Raw genomic sequence first — 20,514 nt, 5'->3', positions numbered from 1 at the left:
ATTAGAATACCTAAACAAATATTTGTACATAGTAGAGATTTGATAGAGTAGTGCTAAATAAGTCTTTATTTTTAAAAAATTTACAATTTAAATGTAATCTTATTAGGTTTAATCTTAATTTTTAGACCTTCCCAAATGGCTTTAAAGGAATACAACTGATATAAATGTGGACATATGAAAATTCTAAAATTTTAAAATTATATTTCTCATTTGTAATGCAAGTGAATATGGTAGGTCATAATAACACACTTATCAATATGATTTTGATTAATTTTACCGTTTTGTTCAAATAACTCAATAATAAGCTTTACATTTTTGCTTATGCATTGTATAGAAAAGAAGTTTAGATTGGAAAAATAATATAAATCCTAATGGATTATTTTTTACTTCATACTGAAAAGCTATATCTGCTTCTTTTTTGCTTTGTTTAAATTTTAAAAGAATATAAACACAGAAATCGAGAACGCTCATTCTAAAAACTTACGTGATTGAATTTAAAAGCTTCCATTGAATATAAATTTTTAAAAACATATTGAAGTTGTGATTCCTAGAAAGTTTAGAATGACTATTTAGTGTTTGTGACAATTTTAGTGCCATAAAGTTAGTTCCTCTAAAGAAATAATTTAGTATCTACATGTTGCCAAACATTCAGATAAGAAGAGAAAAATCTGGTCAATTCTATATATGAACAGTTTCTGTGATGCTGAACATCTAGATATGTGCAAACGTGTTGATCAAGAATTGTGGAGGTCCAGCCAACTTGTTCATTTTTCCTCATTGATTTGACATTTTTAGATATACTTAGTAATTTGTATTTTTATTAATTGGGCAAAGGACAGATTAGAATAAGATACAACAAATATTAGTCTCGATGAATGAATTGATATTGTCATCAATTTTATCAGCACAATTTCATTTGCTGCTATAGCAAGAGCATGAAGTTGTGTTGATAAAATTGATGATGCTGGTAATTCATTCAATGAGTAGAGAATAGGAAGTTAAGTGAGAGTATGTTCATTGTTATTCACTGGCTATAATATTTTCCGATTAGACTTTAGTTTAATAGCTTGAATCTTTTACTTTCTGTTTGCTTAACTCAAATTTCTTGAAATAATTTATCAATCCTGCTTATCTGTTGGGAAGAGATTGTACAAACTTTTGAAGGATTCACTTATATCTGGCATATTCAAATTCAAAGTGACAATTGTTTTCATTTTTAAAAAGGAGAAGTGGTTTATAGCGTTAGATTTCTTGTCAAAGGGAATAGGTAGTTGTCCCTATTCAACGTCAGCATTTAATAGTGCACATTGAACTCCTTAATGTCCTGAACTTATTGGAAATTATCATCTAAGACCCAGAGAAAACTTGGACCCAAGTATCACCATTTCTGAAAGAGAAAAAAAAAATCCAAGAAGGATGTGAATATATTAAATAAATTGCTGCTGAAAGAGAAGGAAAAAGAATTCTTTCCTTTAGTGAAACAATTTTTCCCTTCACTCTCTCAATTTCATTTTTAAAAAATTTTAAAAGATTTTATTTATTTATTCATGAGATACAGAGAGAGAGAGAGAGAGAGAGAGAGAGAGAGACAAAGACATATGCAGAGAGAGAAGCAGGCTCCATGCAGGGAGCCCCATGTGGGACTCAATCCCAGGACTCCAGGATCACACCCTGGGCCAAAGGCAAACGCTAAACCGCTGAGCCACCCAGGAGTCCCCTCATTTTTATTATTAATAAAATTAAAAAATTAAACTAAACAGTTCTGTGAGACTCTTTGCAGTTCTCATGTTCTATAGTCAACATAAATACTAATGTTGCATAAGGTGTTACTATCACCCCTTTCTTGGTGCCAAGCATCACTAACATTTTACAAATATGCCTCTTACATCTCTGCATTCATAACTTGAGGGCTTTCCAAATTATGAGAGAAGGCAACATCATCACTCCCCAAAGATGCCCCAAGACTTTCTGGCCTGTCCACTAATGAAGATTAAATAGCTATCCTGTACCTGTTAAAATTTCTTGTAGACCTATGTTTATGGCTCAGATTAACCTACAGGGTTATTCTCTCCATCCATAGAGACAAGACACTTATTTAGACAAAATATTTATTTAGATACATTTTAGATGTATAACACACATAGACTTTGTTAGCTTCCAGACACAAATTTCTCATCATTCTGAAAATTTTCCCCAAAGTAACACTGTTCTTTGTTATATATGTTAAAAATATCCTTTAATAAAACTCTCAAGTATTTATATTGTGTTTAATCAAAATTAAGACTTTTTTTCATCATAAAACTTAAAAAATGAAGAGTCAAGGAGAAAATGTTTGCAAATCACATATCTAATAAAGGACTTGTATGAAGATTATATAAGATTTCTGAAAGCTCAAAAATAAGAAAAACTCAATTAAAACATGGGCACAAATTTTGAATAAATAGTTCAAAAGACATATACAGATGGCAAATGACTACATGGAAAGATAATCATAGTCATTAGCCATTATGTCAATGAAAATTAAAACTTCAATGTGACACAATTACATAGATATTAAAATGTATGAAATAAATGAATTAAAAATAAAATTAATAATGTCAAGTGTTGCCAGAAATGTGGAGCAAATGTAACTCTCATACAATCCTTGTGATAATACAAAAGGCACAGCCATTTTGGGAAATGGTTTGACTCTTTCTTTAGAAGCTAAATGTAAAAATACCATACAGCTCAGTAATCTCACTCCTAGGTATTTGTCCAAGTGAAATGAAACTTACGTTCAGAGAAAAACTATATGAGAATGTTTATAGGTGCTTTATTTGTAGTTGCCCCAAACTGGAAGCAACTAAAATGTTCTCCAGCTACTGAATGAATAAAAACAAAACAATAAGTGTGATGTGACCATGGAAATGGAATACTATTTGGCAAAAAAAAAAAAAAAGGAACAAACTACTGATAAATATAGCAAAATGGAGAAATCTGCAATGCATTATGCTAAGTGAAAGAAACCAGACACAAAAGGCTAAATACCATAATTCATTTATACGACATTCTCAAAAAGGCAAAACTATAGGAAAGAATTCAAATCATTGGATGCAAGATACTGGGAGAATGAGGCCAAAGAGGATTGACTACTATATTATATACTTCTTTGTAACACATTAGTGGTTTATCTCACAGTCTCTGTGGGTCTGGAATCTGGGCACAGCTTCGTTGAGTGCTTCTGGCTCATGATCTTTCATGAGGTTGTAGTTAAGTAGTTAAGCTGTCTGCTAGCTGCAGTGTTATATGAAGGATCAGCTAGGAGAAGATCTGCTTCCAAACTCACTTACATGGTTGTTGGCAGGATTCAGTTCCTTGTAGATTGATCTGAGATGCTTAGTTCCTCACCGGTTAACTTGAGGCCTCTCCTAATTCCCTACTATATATGCTTTTCCAAAAGGCAGTTCACAACATGGCAGCTAACTTTCCTCAGAGCATATGAGAGTATGAGAGAGTACCCAAGACTTAAGCCTCTTTTTACAACCTGATATCAGAAATGACATCCCATCACCTTTGCCAAAATTATATTCATTGGATGGGAATTATTAAATCTAGCCTATGATCGAAAAGAGGGATTACACAAGAGATGAACATCCTACAAGGGCAGGAATCATTGGGGGCCATCTTAGAAGCTACCTCCATAGGCAATCCTCTGGATCCCAGTGATTCATTTTTCTGCTACATTCAAAACATCCTCACCTCCAAGGTCCCAAGAGTTTCATCCCATTACATTATCAGTTCCAGAAACTCATCATCTGAACAGGGAGCCATGTTTAATTCTACTTGCCACAACCACAAAGTACAATGAAAATTTTTTTTGTTGGTCAAAACTATTCTGTATCTTAATTATGATTATGCACCTATATTTGTTTGGTAAAAACTCATATTACCCACTACTTTAAGGGATAAGTTTCATTGCCTGTAAGATGCACTTCAGTTTTAAAAAAATATAGAAACAGTTAACAAACTCAACAATATAACACACACAAACACATATATTACATTTAATTTTGACCAAATTGAATGATTAGTCAATGTATTAATAAAATACACTTCTGCAAATATATGTTTTAATACTGGTAGACAGCATAACTGTTTCTAACTATATCATTGAAAAGCCATAATAACATACCAAATGCTTGTAAAAATCAGTAATTCTCTTATAGAAAAATAAAATTGTTATAGGCTACAACTTGTAATTACATTAGTTATTTGATAGACTTTTGTTCTTAAAATATCATTTTTTCCTCTTTAATATTTGTTTTTATTCCTTAGAACAGATAATTGATCAATTAAAATATTAGGGAAAGTGAACATATTTGTAAATGTGTTATTATTATATTTTCATTTTGTTTATAAAAGAACTATTGAAACAGTTTTCTATAAAATGCATTTTTATAACCACTTGGAAAATGATTTACTTCAAGTAAAGTGCGTAAACAGTGGGAAAAAAATCTTATATTTTTTTCTTGTTTTTCCTAGTTTTGAAAAGTGACAGAAGTAAGGCAGTAGGATCCAGTTACTGTACCCTGTTTATACAGCTGTACTTCATTGAACGAAGGCTTGTGTTACACACAGTTTGTGATAGGAAGTAAATGCTTTTAAAACAACTAAAGAGATAGGTCTTTAACCTCCACCTTTGCGGATTCTTTGTTCCACTATTTAGCTTCTGTGGGAGTTATAGGAAGTAATTTAAATATGTGTTATTACTCTCTAATTGAGCCTCATTTGATTAGCTCATTCCCTCTGATCTCAATATGGATGCAGTATGATGAGTTTTTAAAGCACATCCTTAAAAGTGCAACAATTTTTTTTAAAGTCTATAATTAATAGGTCCTGAAATTTTAATAATGGGTATGTTCTAAAGAGAAGATGGTGTTTGAATTATTTCAGGGTCTCACTCTGTAAGGAGATTTTAAAGATTTGGGAGATTCAACAAATTTATTACCTCTTAATAAACTTCTGTACAATATCTCAAGATACCAAGTCCCACAGGATTCTTAGTATATCTCTTATTTATAGCTGTATAAACCAGTCAATGAATCAGAGATTAAGGTTCTAGGTTATTTCAAAGATTGTACCTGGAAAGTTAGAGGTCATTCTGGTGAAGTAGTTTTCAAAAAAAAAAAAAAAGTAGTTTTCATTTGTATAAGAGCAATTTCCTTAATTGCTTGGGTGAAAATATAGGGTCATTACTAGGAATAATGGGTCATTACTAGGAATAATTAAAATGTCAACCAATCAGGATCAAATTATATATAAATTTATGGCTTATGAAAATACTTGCCCCCCCCTTGAAAGTATACAACTTTTAACAACAATGACTTATGATGGGGCCCTTTATTCATAATTCTCTTCATAATTTTTCCCTTTTCACAGAATTAAGTCCTTCTTATATCTGAGCTATTATTTATTTACCAAAATTCTTTTTGTCCCTACACAGACTGTCCAAAGAGTTTTCATTTCCTCAATGAATGGCAGAGAAGTCCACCCAGATTGACAGGGGGAGGGAATATATATATATATATCTCCATGATTTTCATCAAATCTAACAAATTATTCTACTATGTGCCAGGTATTTTAACATTTTAACTACTAGTTTATGGCAGTTGTAAAGGCAAATAACCCAAATAACCAGGGGCACCTGGGTGGCTCGGTTTGTTAAGCATCTGACTTTTGTTTTGGCTCAAGTCGTGATCCCAGGGTCCTGAGATCTAAATCAAGCTCTGTTCTTCTTCCCTTCCTCTTTCCCCCTCCTCCCACTCTGATGCTCCCCTCTGTGCACTCTCTCTTATAAAAAAAAAAAAAACACAAGACCCATAACCCAATATTTCCACTCTTAAGTTCACTGTTCAGTCTCCATGCATGGAAAATTAAAAGATTTAATTTCTAACCTATACAGGCATGTATATAGTGATTATATCACAGGGTTAATTCTATATCCTATATTTGTAGCAAAGAACTTAATTATAGTTAGTTTAGCTAAGAACATATTTTCTTTTAACTGAATAGTATAATGTGGTATCTGTAATTCTGGTAGGAAATTAAAAATAGGCACAGAATGAAAAAATGTGGGCTTGTTCTATCTACTTAGGAGGTCATTATAGTGGTCTATTGTAGAAAAAACAACTATCCCTTTGGGATGTAAATGAATTGCAAGGCAGTATGTAGACAACCTGCATAATACTTGATGAAAATAAACAATTTACATTTCCCTTTTTATTATAATTATGGACAGCAATTATATGAGAATATTTTAGGAGTGATAGTGTTTTGGTAAGATATAGGAAGGGCTATATATATTAACTAATATATTTCTGTAAATAAAAAAGAAATATTAAGTCCTGGAACCAAATATTACTATGCTTTGCCTTTTATTCCAATAGATTTTAAGACTTCTTAAAAAGCCATCAGGAAGGAATTCCATGTAATATTTCATTCCAATATTTATCCACCAATTTCTCCCATGACATTATTCTTCTTTAATTATAAATATATTATCAGATACTGAAAACTCATCACTATCCATTGACAGTATTGTTACAATATTCACAACTTTTATGATTTATCATATTTTAATAATAGCAAGTATAAATTTTGGAAATCATTTTAGCTGGCTGGAGGCATTTAATTATATCATATATACTGTACATACTTATTTTCTATGTTTCAATTTTCTTATTCGTTTGTAGTTTATACCCTCTCTGTTTCCAAAAATCATTTGAAGCAGCTTATTTTAATTATAAGTATATTGGCTAGGTTTTTCAGAGATGTTCCAGATTTTTCTTCCTCACTTAACAAGAACAGCATACATAACTGAAAATGTGAGTTGCTTTGTTCTTATTCTCATGGCTCATTTCAAATTATGTGTTTTGCAGAGGTTAATATTATGTGGGCTGGACACCAAACCCACCACAGTTCTGAAGACTATAACTTATCCACAGCACTGAGACAATCTGTTCTCCAAATATATACTTCCTGGGTAAGTTGTATAAAATTGAGTAAACGTGATAACATAATACATTTTTTAAAGTCTCAACTGTTTCTATTTCCTCCAAGTAAACTAAAGAAAATGTTTTACTAAAATGCTTTTCTCTCCTGTTATAAAGCAAGACACATAATGAAGCAACAAGTAATGTTTTGCAATGGTAGTCTTTTATTTGACAAAATAAAACTAAAGAAAGCAAAACAACAAAAAACGTAATCTTGAGGTATTAAGCAAGGTGAGAGATTGTCAATTTTTTAATTTACTATAACATGAGAGTGGTATATGGACAATATCTCAATTCAGATATATGCAAACAAAGATTTCATTTGAAACTTTTAAAACCAGGTTTTAAAAATTCACTTCCCATTTCTGCATGCTTAAGTGAAATCTACTTTTTATTTTTTTGCTTTTCATTTACATATTAGAGCAGTTCATATGAGGTTCAATATAAATTTTGGCTCTAAAATATTTTTTTCACAAGGAAATGAGCAGAATAACGAAAACCAGAAATAACCTCTAGTTTGAAGTTTCTTCTGATTCATTGGGCAAACCTGACCCACTCAGTAATAGCCCTCATTTGTGATTGTCACTCTTTAGATTTCCATAGCTGTCCAAAATACTGCTGCTTAGGGGCATACTGAGCTCAGAGGTCAGAGTTATTGGGGTACCTGACTGGCTTAGTCAGTAGAGCATCTGGCTCTTGATTTGGAGGTCATGAGTTCGAGCACTCATGGGTATAGAGATTGCTTTAAAAAAAAGAAAAAGAAAAGAAAGTCAGAGTTATTGATGTATAAATGCTATTAACTATAACTTATAATGATCTAACATTTGTATGATTAATTTTTATAGTTTGAGGGGCACTTGTGGATATCATTTATTGAATACTTTCTGTGCACCAATCTTCTAATATCTCTTTAAGCATTAACTTATTTTATCTTTGTGGCAAATTTAAGACACAGGTACTATTACAACCCTCATTTTAAAATGATGAAACTGAGTTCATAGTTGAGTCATGAAACTAACAAAGGGTGGAGTTGAATTTGAACTCATTCACCCTGGCTGTAGGATCCCCAATCTTATCCTCACACTACATACTCTTCTGTTTGTAGTATTTTTCACTTGTGTTACTGCATTAGATAAAGTGCTACTATTATCAGGGAACCAAAGATCAGTGAGGTTAAGTACACAGCCAATAAGTGACAAAGCCCCATGTTTGATACTAGGTGCCTCATAACAGGTAAAAATACATACACTGGCATGTGTTGTAACTCAAACAGCAGCATAGGCAAAACAAATCTATGAGCCAGCGATAGTACAAATACATTTGTTTAAAGAGATATTAAAAGAAATCCACCCTCTCTCCCACATACCACATACCACACACCTGTGTTATAGCTTGCGTTAATTTTCTAGGACCGCCATGACAAAGTATCACAAACTGTATAGCTTAGAACAACAGAAATGTGTTGTCTCGTAGTTCTGGAAGCCAGTAGTCTGAAATTATTGTTGTCAGGGCCATGGTCAGCCCTAAAGACTCTGGGGAAGGACTTTTCTAGTCCTATCTGTGAAATTTTCAGTTTCTGTTAGTTCCTTGGCTTTTGGGAGCATAACGTCAGCCTTCACATGGTGATCTCCCCGTGTCTATGTCCAAATTTCTCTTTTTTATATGTAAGGACACCAGTCATTTTGGATTAAGCCAACCTCTCCATTTTGAGCACTATCCTAACTGATTATATTGTAAGGACTCTATTTCCAAATAAGATCACATTCTGAGGTATTAGGGGATAGGATTTCAACACATGAATTTTGGGGGAAATACAGTTCAATGCATAACATGCTCTAAGCAACATAGGTGGAAAAAAAGAATATATATATATATATCTTTTTTTCACCTATGTTGCTATATATATATATATATATATTCCATCTCCTTATAGCTTGTGCTGGAACTCTGGATGATTCTATGGAAAGAAAATACTACCCCTTTCACAGCTGCATAGCTCAAGACTAGTTTAGAGCTCTAGTGAAGTGAATTAAGGAAACAGATCCCAGATGGAGGGGAGGGATATTGACTATCCTCCCTTCATAAGAAATAGCTTCATTAATACAAACTTTTATTATCCTGTACAAAACAGGCTGGATATGTGACTGATTAAAATAGTAATCTCAGAAATCTTTATTCCCTCCTGAGTTATATATTTCTCTTTGCATAAAGATAACTCAAGCCTCTAGTACTTACATTTTGGAGGAGAAAGCCTCCAAGAAAAGATGTAGCTATATTTGAAATTGCTCCAGGGAACTCAAATGTAGTGAGTGAGTTGGTTGTCTGAGGAATTATCAAATGAAAATTGTTATCAGAACATCATAGACTTCAGAACTAGAAGAAAACCAGGAGACAATATATTTAAATCAGCCCCTTTAAAAACTACAAAAATAAATCTCAGAGGAGCCTGCTACATCATACAGTATTGAACATTGCTGGTTGGAATTTGAGTCCAGACATCTGACTTCTAGTTTATGATAATCTTTATCCTGATTTCATTTGTGCCATTCCCCCTATTAAGTCAATGCACTCAAAGTTACAGATTAGTGAAAGCCTAAGTAAAATGCAGGTTCACACCTATTTATTGCCAGTATAAATCCCTTTTACAACCCCGTATCATTTTGCCAACGACACAAAATATGCTGAGTAAGGAAATGAGCACTGGGAATGCATCAGAAACTGCTAATTTGGAGTAGGGGAAGGAGCAGGGGCATTTGCAGTGTGGGAAATGGAAGGTAGAGATTGTGAATCAGTCTGGGTTTTTGTCTAGCATTTGTAGTTCTGTTAGAAGATAGCATAGATGGTTTAAGTGTCTGTGATGGTTAACAATCTGTAATAGGTCTTTCTAGACATTAAAATAAAAGAGTACCATCAGGATTTTTTCATTTTCTTTGAGCCTTTTGTAAGATTCTTTTCATTAGCACTGCTGTGTAAGGTTTATAACTTGGTAGTTACTAAGGTAACAGTATATTTTAGAACAAATAATACATGTCTGTGAAGAGAAAATTAATTTGTAAAATTAAAAGCAAAATTAATCTCAGAGTGCTTTTCTTTGATATTACTATGAGAATTATGGTGACAGACCTGTCATTTAAAGTAGTTAACAATAATAATTCAGCTTTTAAGAATTTCTAAACCATATTTTTTGCACTTTTTAAAATCCAGTTTTAACATTACTCAACCAAAAAGAATTGCAATGGGTGGAGTAAGACTTTAAATGAGCTTTATTTACTATACTCTGGAATAGGTGGTTTTGCATGTTACTTCAGTCTTTTGTGACATATCTTAATTAATATAACTATTAAAACTTGATGGTCTCTCCAAATAATAAAATGTGTCTAGATCCACAGATATGTTATATATAACAGTGTCAGGACTAAGATTTCGTTTTCTTCCAGCTTTATTCAGATAGAATACCTGAATGCTATAGGTTATATTCAATGCATAGCTAGAGAAGTGCTACAAAAATAACAGAATGGAATATGTCAAAGGGTTACAGGAGCCAGCTTGAGAGAACTACCAAAAGCCAAAATCTGGAACAATTTGAGCAACAATATAACATAATGTGGAGTTATATATAATCCAAAGCATTAAATAAATATCTTTGAAATCAGTCCATACTGATATAGATAAATGATTGAATAACTACATAAATGGGGACAAATATTTAGGAGACAAATTCCTTTAAAGAATTCCAAAAGAATTCCAGATAACATACACAGATACTTCCCTGTCCCCAGAAAATGTGCTTACACCAGCCCTGTGATTGTGGACTATACTGAGTAACTCTTGGTCCAAGAATAGAGAATGCATAAGGGCCAATAGTAATGTAATGGGACAGATGGTGGCTACACTTGTGCTGAACATAGCATAATGTATAGATTTAACAAATCAGTAAGTTGTATACTTGAAACTAATGTAACATTGTGTGTCAACTATATTCATATCAAAACAAACAAACAAAACAGACACACATTCACCAAAAAGAAAAAGAGACAAAGGGTGAAATGGCAAGGGGAGCTGATTTTAGAACACACAATCTCAGATAAAGTTAACACTTAACAGTGATATCTTGATAACATATACCATTTGATAAGACTTGATAATAATGTCCTATTAAATGGCCCTTCTCCCCTGTGGTATTTATCACCAAAACCCATAGCCCCAGTCTTTAACCATGAGAAAAGACATTTGCCAAACCCAACCTGAGAGGCATTCTACAAAATATGTAACCTAATGCTCTTCAAAAGTACAAAATGAAACACAAGTGACATCTAAGAAACTGTCACAGATCAGAAGAGCCTATAAGACGTAAAAACTATGTAATAATGCATCCTGGATGGGATCCTAAAACAGAAAAAGAACATTGGGGGAGAAAAACTAGTGATGTCTAAATAAGGTGTAGAATTTAGTGGAGTCTGATTAATAGTAATGTACCAATTTGTTTCTTAGTTGTGGCAATACAGCACAATATAATGTTAACAAGAGAAACTGAATGGAGAGTATGTAGCAAGTCTGTACTACCTTTGTAATTCTTTTACAAATATAAAACTTATAAAAATATTTATTTAAAAATATGACTACATCTAGTACCTACATTTTCCCAGAGCCACTATGAAAAATGTAGCAACTCTAGAAAACCCAAAACCAGCCAAACAAAACCCCTTAGAATCAGCAGCAATAGTCATTGATTCCTGGGGTGCCTAGAGCATCATAAAGAACAGTGATCTAGCTGGTACAATATTATCTGTTTAAATATTTTTAAAAATATTTTATTCATTTATTCATGAGAGATGCAGAGAGTGATGCAGAGACATAGGCAGAGGGAGAAGTAGGATCCCCACAGGGAGCCTGTAGGGGAATTGATCCCAAGCCAAAGGCAGATGTTCAACCACTGAGCCATCCAGGCACCCCTAAAGATTTCATTTGTTTGTTTGTCTGTTTATTGAAAGGGAGAGAGAGTGATTGCATGATCTGGAGGAGGGGCAGAGGGAAAGGAGAGAGAGAGAGAGAATCCTAAGTCAACTCTGCACTCAGCGAGTGCTCGATTCCATGACCCCAGATCATGACCTGAGCCAAAACCAAGAGTCATTCAATCAACTAAGCCACCCAGGCACCCCCAGCAATTACTATTTTAAATTGGTTCTACAGCAACTCTTTATTTTTCCATTCTTAATCCCTCAATCCATTACCCAATGTTACCTTTCCAGAATGCTAGCTCTGAACAAGCTAAATTGCTCTATAGCTTTGAGAGAGGAATTTCATAGACTACCTACCACATGCAGAGGAGGTCAAAACCTGTTCCCACTTCTGTCTCTAGTCTCATCTTCCACAATCTCCCATTGTCACCTCATCTTCAGTTAACAATTTTCAGTTCCCTAAATCTACTCTGTTATAATGTCTTGATATGTCATTGCCCGTGCAGTTACCTCTGCTAGGAAAATTGTTGCTTCTTTACCCCTGATTGTTATAGCCTTCAAGACTCAATTCCTTCTTCTTTACACATGCCTTTCTAACTTTGCCTAGGTTTCTTTTTTTTTTCTATAAAACCCCTGCATATCTATCTTATAATATCTATTTTTTGCATTATTGCTTTTTATGCCAGCCCATAAACTTTAAAAGTATTTTTCACGAGTATCTCTAAACTGCCTGATGAAGTCAGTACTTAATAAATGTATAGTACATAAATGAAAGAATTTTTAAAAGTTTTATGATGTCACATATTTGATATTATGGATGTCAAATATTCTGCTATGGTAACTAGGCTAAGTCTGGTGTGTGAAATACTTTAAATCTGTCATTCATTTGAGTATTTTTCATTTAAAAGAGCTCCAAACATTAGAGAATAGGTAACTTATTTACCTTTTTGAATAGAATGTATTTTGGTATGTCTTTTTCATATATGAAGCTATAGAATGGGAAAGAGTAACATCTACATTTAATGAGCTGAGTATTTCTCTTAAGAGCATGGTAAATTAATGATAAATGGACTTAGTTTAAATGACTAGGCTGAGTAATTTATTTTTAGCTCGGTAGTATATCTGAATTCTTAAAATTGTTTTGTTTTTCAGGTTAGTGTTATAATGAATACTATAAGAATTTATAAAATATATAGTGTATTAAGCAATCTAAAAAGAGGTAAATTTTATCTACCATCAGAGTAGAGAAATATAACATCAGTTTATGAACACTTTTCTTACCACAGGTTAGGGATCCCGTAAATATATGATGATATTATTTTTGAGCATAATAATTTAAAAATACATAATGATTACATTTAAGAAACACTAGGGAACAAAAAATACATAATGATTACATTTAAGAAACACTAGGGAAATAAGGAAGTCTGAATCACAGATAGCTCACTAATTAGCTAGCTTCGGCACTCTGAATCAATTGATTGATGTTTGCACCTCAGTGATTTTGCACATGAAATGGGATAATTAATATTTGCTCTGCCTTTGTCTATTATTATTTTGAAAATTACTTTCAGTGATGAGTATGGAAAATCTTTGAACTATATCGAGTATGATTCACTTGTATTAATATTGTTTTTTTCTTACATATAAGATTGCAGAGGAACCTTTAGTGAAATCTCAAATCTTTTATTATATCATACTTTCTGCCAAACTACATAAGCAAAGACTATTTTTCAATATGTGGGAGTTAGAATTATGTAAAGACAAATGTGAACAAATAAAGGCACAGACACTAACAACTTTGATGTACTGCAGTTAAATACGTTGGGGATAAAATTTTCATAACTCTTAAGTTACAGATGGAAAACATACCTTGAGCCCCCCGTGCAGTAAAGAAACAAAACAACTCTCAGGACTTTGTCTCAGAATTCCAAGGCATTCCTCCCCACCCTCAACCACCATTCGGAGACAACATATAAGACAAAGTTTGTGTCCACATATTAAATAAATAAAGCCCTTATCTTGTGTTTTGACTAGTTTGAGCCTTGATTCTAGCATGCATCAGGAAAATGGAATTATTCTGGAATGTATCAAAGTCAATTCAAAGTTTGGTAAAAATAAAATCATTCTCTGATATTTGATGTTTCATTTTACAGATACTTAATAGTCATTTGTAGTTTTTATGATGAAGGATAGATAAGAAGACTCATAGTGAAGAGCTCTACATAAGACAGCATTATCCTATTGTTACTTTTAAAGAAATGTAAAGCTGGCTAAAATATTCAACTCCCTTTATATGTAATTGTTCCTACTTTGAAATATACATCCCACTCATTTTGTTTGTTTGGTTTTCTGTATACAATCTTGATTGTCAGAGCTGGTCATGGTAGCAAAGGTTGGGGATATAAAGAGAAATAGGATGAGCTCTGTTCTTAAAGTGCTTGCTTTCTTTGTTGGGATTCCAGTAAGTCAACAGCTATTATTAATACAGGTTGTTAAGATTTTAGAGAGAAGTGTGTGCTTTGAGAACTATGATGGGTGAAATGAAGCATCACAGAAGAAATGCCTGAGCCCAATCTGTAAGAAAAATGAAATTTTGTCAAAATGAGATTGTGAATGGGATATTATATAGAAGGAATATATCTTTGGAAACACAAAATTATGAGAGAATATAATAAACTTAGGGAATTGCAAGGAAAGTGCATGGTATGTATTAGTTTCTAAGAACTGCCATACCAATGTACCAAGACTGGATCTTAGAAATTTATTGCCTCATAGTTCTGGATGCTAGAAATTGGATATCAAGGTATAGGCAGGGTTGATTACTTCTGAAGGCTGTGAGGAAATATCTATTCCATGCCTCATTTCTAACTTCTGGTCACTTGCTGGTGATTTATGGTGTTCCTTAGCTTGTGGATATACCATACCGATCTCTGACTTCGTCTTCATATGGCATTCTTCTTGTGTGCATGTCTGTCTCTATATCCAAATCCCCCCCCCCATTTTTAAGATTTTGTTTATTTATTTGAGAGAGAGAGAGCGACAGAGTGAGAGAAAGTACAAGCAGGGGGAGAGGCAGAGAGAGAGGGAGAAGAAGACTCCCCATTGAGCAGAGAGCCTTATGCGGGGCTCAATCCCAGTACCCTGAGATCATGACCTGAGCCAAAGCAGCTGCTTAACCAACTGAGCCACCCAGATGCCCCCAAATTTCCCGTTTATATGGAAACCTGTCAAATTCTATTAGACCCCTCCCCCATTACCTCATTTTACCTTGATTACTTCCATAAAGAATCTATTTCCAAATAAGGGCACATTCTGATGTACTAGGGGATTAGGCCTCACATATATTTTTGGGAAACATAATTCAATGCATAAAGTTTGAGTGTGGCTAGAATATAGGATGGATAAGAAGGTGTAATGGGCAAGGGAAAAATGGATAAAAGCATAGAAATGGGAACAGAAAGATGAGCCTAAATTACTTAAAATAAGGATGTCCTAAGTAGAAACACAGGCACTTATTCCAAACATGCAATCAAAGTAAATTAAAGGATAGATAGAGATTAGTATACTCTATCTGCAATCAGGTTTGGTTCTGGGCAGCCCCGGTGGCACAGCAGTTTAGCGCCGCCTGCAGCCCAGGGTGTGATCCTGGAGACCCAGGATCGGGTCCCACATCGGGCTCCCTACGTGGAGCCTGTTTCTCCCTCTGCCTGTGTCTCTGCCTCTCTCTCTCTCTCTGTCGCTCATGAAAAAATAAAGAGAATCTTAAAAAAAAAAAAAAGATTTGGTTCTGTATCCTGATAGATTATGTAGATTTTAGGAATGTGGGACAGTGTACTTAATTATTCAAACTTTAGTTCCTCAATTATGAAGGAAATGTTTTCTCCTAAGTAGCTTTATAAAAATAAATAATAGAAATACAGATATTAGTAAAGTTAAATTAGTTTATTGAAATAAGATAGACATGAATCCTGGAGCTCATTTTTTTTTCCATTTCAAAGTAATTATACACCTAACTTTAACCAGTTTGCTTTGCAGCTCGCTTGTGGACAGCTCTCCTCTCTTGACCCCTGCTTCTCCTCCCAGTTTGTCATGCCTCATGGCTTTATTTCCTACAGCATCCAACCTAAAGTGTATTTCTTTGACTCTGTTAAACAGTCCGCCTACTGTAGCATCTGTCCTGAAATCCTGAGCTGTGCTTAAATCCAGTCACCCACCTACTTCATTCCCACACTCAGCTTGCTGAACTCTGTGGGTGCCCTACAGTACCAAATGGCAGCTTGTTGCTCCTCCATAGATGGCTTCCAGAGCTGAGTGGTCCATGCTCCTCACCAAGCTGTGAACATGATAGTCTTCCCTACTGGGGAGAAGACCTTCCAGAATTTTGCAGTCTCCTTAAGGGCTTTTCTCCAGTCATGTTCCTTGCTTTCAGCTAACGATCATATTTAAAACTTCACAGAGAACATGAGTTTTTCTGTTTTACCCCATCTCTATTTTCTTTTCAGATATGTTCATTTAGATTTGTGAATCCACAAGTGCACACACTTCCTTGTCTCTAGTTTTATAGAAAGTGTTCACCTCTTTTCCAGTTCAGATCATGATCTCGGGGTGGTAAGGTCAGGGTGATGAGATCAAGCCCTGCATTAAGTTCCTTGCACGATGAGGAGTCTGCCTCTCTCTCTCTGCCCCTCCTCCCATTCACAGCTTGCTCTCTTTCTTTAAAATAAATAAATATATATATTTTAAAAATCAAAATAATATCACAGATCTTTTGGAACCAAAACGATGGCTAAATTTCAAATGGTTTTCTTTACCATTCTCTTGAGAGAACTGAAGCCTAGAGAAATTTAAAAACTTTGTGAACATCACAGAGATTCTGTAGTAGAACCAAGACTTAAAATGGATGTCTTGAAAAAGAGCCTAGTATTCTTTGTTACTCACTAATCCAATCCATTGCTTAATAGTACATTTATAAATAATAAAACTGATCCTACTTGTGATGACAATTGAGATATTTCATGACTTAAGGTTCAAGACCAAAACTAGAAGTGTTTATGTGAATGTCCAATTTCAGATGCATAATCACAGCTAAACATAGTTGAAATGATATTGGCCTGAAAACAAAAACTATAACAATAATTTAGAAATAAAATTTAATATTTAGAAGAAATATTTTTAAAATAACTAGTCTTTTGGAAATATTAACTCTATAAAATCCAAAGTGTAAAGTGGAAGAAAGATTCCTTTTATTCTTATTTGTTTGTTTAACATTTCATTTAATAAAATGTTTTCTTACAACATGAAATCGCTCTTGGAGATCAAAGTCATTACGAGTACACAGCAGATTGTGCTTATTAGTTGATTCTAACCAGTTCTGCGGTTTAAGCAGAAGTTGTTTTTCCAAGGCAGAGGCATTTCCGTCTGTTAGGAAATACAGACCTTTAAAATTTGTTTCCACTATGGCATTATATCATAGCTTCTTCCTTACTAACTTTGAAGAATTTAAGACATATCGTGTTTTCAATCAACCACATAAGAACATTTAAAAGAGAAAATGTATATCATCTTGTTATATTCTTATATGAAGTTACTTTTTTAAATTATAATTTCATTTTTTTTACTAAGCATGCCAGGCCATAATACAGTTATGGGGATCTGTCAAGGTATAAAGGCACATGCTCTTTTCTTTTCTTTTTTGTTCTTTTTCCTTTCCTTCCCTTCCTTCCTTCTCCTTCTCCTTCCTTCTCCTTCTCCTTCTCCTTTCTTCTTCTTCTTCTTCTTCTTCTTCTTCTTCTTCTTCTTCTTCTTCTTCTCTTCTTCTTCTTCTTCTTCTTCTTCTTCTTCTTCTTCTTCTTCTTCTTCTTCTTCTTCTTCTTCTTCTTCTCTTCTTCTTCTTTCTTCTCTTCTTCTCTCCTTCTCTTTCTCCTTCTCAGTATTCCTGTGTATAAGAAAAACCTCTTTACTTCCAGGAAACACATCCAACCTTTTCGAGATTAAGGAAATAACACACACCAAGTATGCTATTTTAATTAGACAATATTAAGTGAGAACTAAAAAGTCTGGTGGACTTAGCTCCAACATGTCTGTAACTTTATCACCATGTGGAAAATTAATGTTGCAAAGTCAAATGTGGCAATAAAATATACAGAATAAGGTATATTTGCTAAAGAATAAGTTGTATTAATGAAGCTTATACTCATAACATTGAACCATGAATAAAACTGTGTTTTATGTTGAGAAGTAATATGTATAAATTTTAAAATGTTTAATTTTTTAGATGTTCTACTCTCCCCTGGCCCTCTTCATACCACCTTCAGTATATGCTGTTCATCTTCAATTCAATCTTCTCTACCAATTTTGGATCCACACAGAGGTAACTATTTTTTTTTTAAGTTTTATACCTAAATAGCCTGAAGCAATGTCCTCGAAATCTACTAGCAGCTGATTTATTGTGTAAGAAAAATCTTTGTGTGCCTTCTTTAAGGAGAAACATCTGTTCATTTTTATTCCTTTTTATTGAATATATATTGCAAAGTTTATAAGAAGCAATGAGGCCAGTTGGTCTCAATTAAATAAAACAATTTTTTGAACTATTAAGTACCAAAACATTCTAATACTGTATTCAATACAATGTCTTCCTGTATTACAGTTTATTAAACATTGTTTACCAAAAGATGTTGAAATTCATTTCTATTTAAATATATAAATAAAATATATTAATAAATATCAAATATATTATAGATAATTTATAAATATAGTAATATATTTACAAATATATAATATATGTAATTTTATATATTTAATATAAATGCTATTTAAAATAATTATCATTTTATAATATAATTTATTATGTGTACTGGTATTGATACATTTTAAGATACATATTTATACATACACACATACATATATCAATCAGAGGGTACTCCTTGGAAAAAGTTTAATGCTTAAAGAAATTGTGAAAATATAATTTGATTGGAAATCTTGCTTTAATTTTAAAGTTTAGGTTTTATTTAGAGAGTGTTCAATATGTTTAGTTCTTTTCTCCTTAGAAAAGTGAGCAAGTATAGTTTCTTGGGTTTTCTGTGATATCTCAAATTGTCAGATGTGAATGTCTGCAGATAGATCATTAAGCAACTGATTGTTTTATGAACTATTGTACGGTTCTGGTTGTTAAATACCAAAAATCTCAGACCCAGAAAAATTTTTATTTATACACATGAGAACCTTTCTAAGCATTTGGCATTTGTTGGAAGCCTTTTGAAGTTTCGTAGGAAACACAGTGATGGGTGTTGCAGCTGGTTGAATACTGCAAATCACGGCTGCATTTGATATCAAAGCCTGATACAACAAAGTGCATTATTCATTAATCTGCAGTATTTCATGCTACTGCTTTACTTGGAATACAGAGACTGTTGCTATGACTTTGGACATATGTGGCATTATTTGAAGACCTGTGGTGAAACAGCATTACATTTTATGGCAGTTGACATACATCAAACAGTCAATAAGACAACCGTCTGAGGCCAATTCTGACTGTAGAGGTCAAAGACCAAATTTGTTTAAATCAGTAGAGGAAAGCTTTCTGATGATTTACATGGAGGGGTTAAAGGAGAATTACATTTTTATAGCAGCTCTGCTAGAGGTCAGGCCACGTGTTGGGTCAGGTATTAGTTTGGATACAGAACAATGGTGCCTAAGTAACTTCCTCATTTTCCCCGTGCCCCTCAGAGAGGTCTATGAGCTTGAGTTCCATTGCAATATGTAAATGGGCAGTGGAGGAAAGCCAGTGATGAGACATTTCTTTTAAGCTCAGGACCTCCAGGTGGTTTCATTTCCAAGCTCTAAAGCAAAGTATGACAACCTTTCACATGTGTTGTACCTCATATTTTTTAAAATATAGTATCATGTATAATTACTACTACTGAGCTGCACAGGAAGCAAGAAGACACTTTCTGAAATTGAGGTTTTCTCTAAAAATTTAAAATGATATCATTAGGTGTGAATACATTTATAAGATTTTTTTTACAGCTGTGCATTTCATTACATTTATTATTCTAGACAGCATATTACCACTCATTTAAAAGAACAGAATCATACAGGAAGTAGAACCAAGAGATTTGTAACAGTGGCTGTTTCTAGAGAGAGAGGCAAGTGTAATCAAGAAATGGAGTGAAAAGAAGACTTAATTTTAAAATATATATATATATATATTATTATCATGTGCTTGCCCTAGGTTTTCAAAGTTTAATATACAGAAACAATACTCCATTCACAGAAACAATATGCGAGCTGAAGTACATGTGACAATAATGGCCAAACAGCCTAGAATAGTCTCAAATGAAGGTTTGATTCTTCCAGTTGTTTCACTGCTACTGACATCCATAAAATAAGCTTTCATTCTGAGGAGGATTTGGCCGTAAGAAGGTACTGATTTTGTAAAAGTGAAGACAGGTTCATGTGTGTCAATCAATCAGGTTAGGATAAGAGAAAGTAAAAAACAAGACAAAGCAAAACAGTAACAATAT

The 20,514-nt window shown here is 33.4% G+C and overlaps 1 protein-coding gene across 2 annotated transcripts in view; it reads left to right on the top strand.

Annotated features, from left to right (window-relative positions):
• The window catches only part of AGMO (alkylglycerol monooxygenase), a 340,224-nt gene that overhangs the window by 122,216 nt on the left and 197,494 nt on the right, over window positions 1–20,514 (top strand). For both annotated transcript variants that reach the window (XM_055314479.1, XM_055314478.1), the window contains exons 4-5: window positions 6,918–7,021; window positions 18,267–18,362. In XM_055314479.1, coding sequence (XP_055170454.1) covers window positions 6,918–7,021; window positions 18,267–18,362 — 200 coding nt within the window. The remainder of the gene's footprint in view (window positions 1–6,917; window positions 7,022–18,266; window positions 18,363–20,514) is intronic.

This window comes from Nyctereutes procyonoides, unplaced genomic scaffold, assembly GCF_905146905.1.
Source record: "Nyctereutes procyonoides isolate TBG_1078 unplaced genomic scaffold, NYPRO_anot_genome, whole genome shotgun sequence".
Taxonomy (NCBI): Eukaryota; Metazoa; Chordata; class Mammalia; order Carnivora; family Canidae; genus Nyctereutes; species Nyctereutes procyonoides.
Note: the sequence above shows the minus strand (reverse complement) of the source record. Positions and strands in the feature narration are given on the sequence as shown.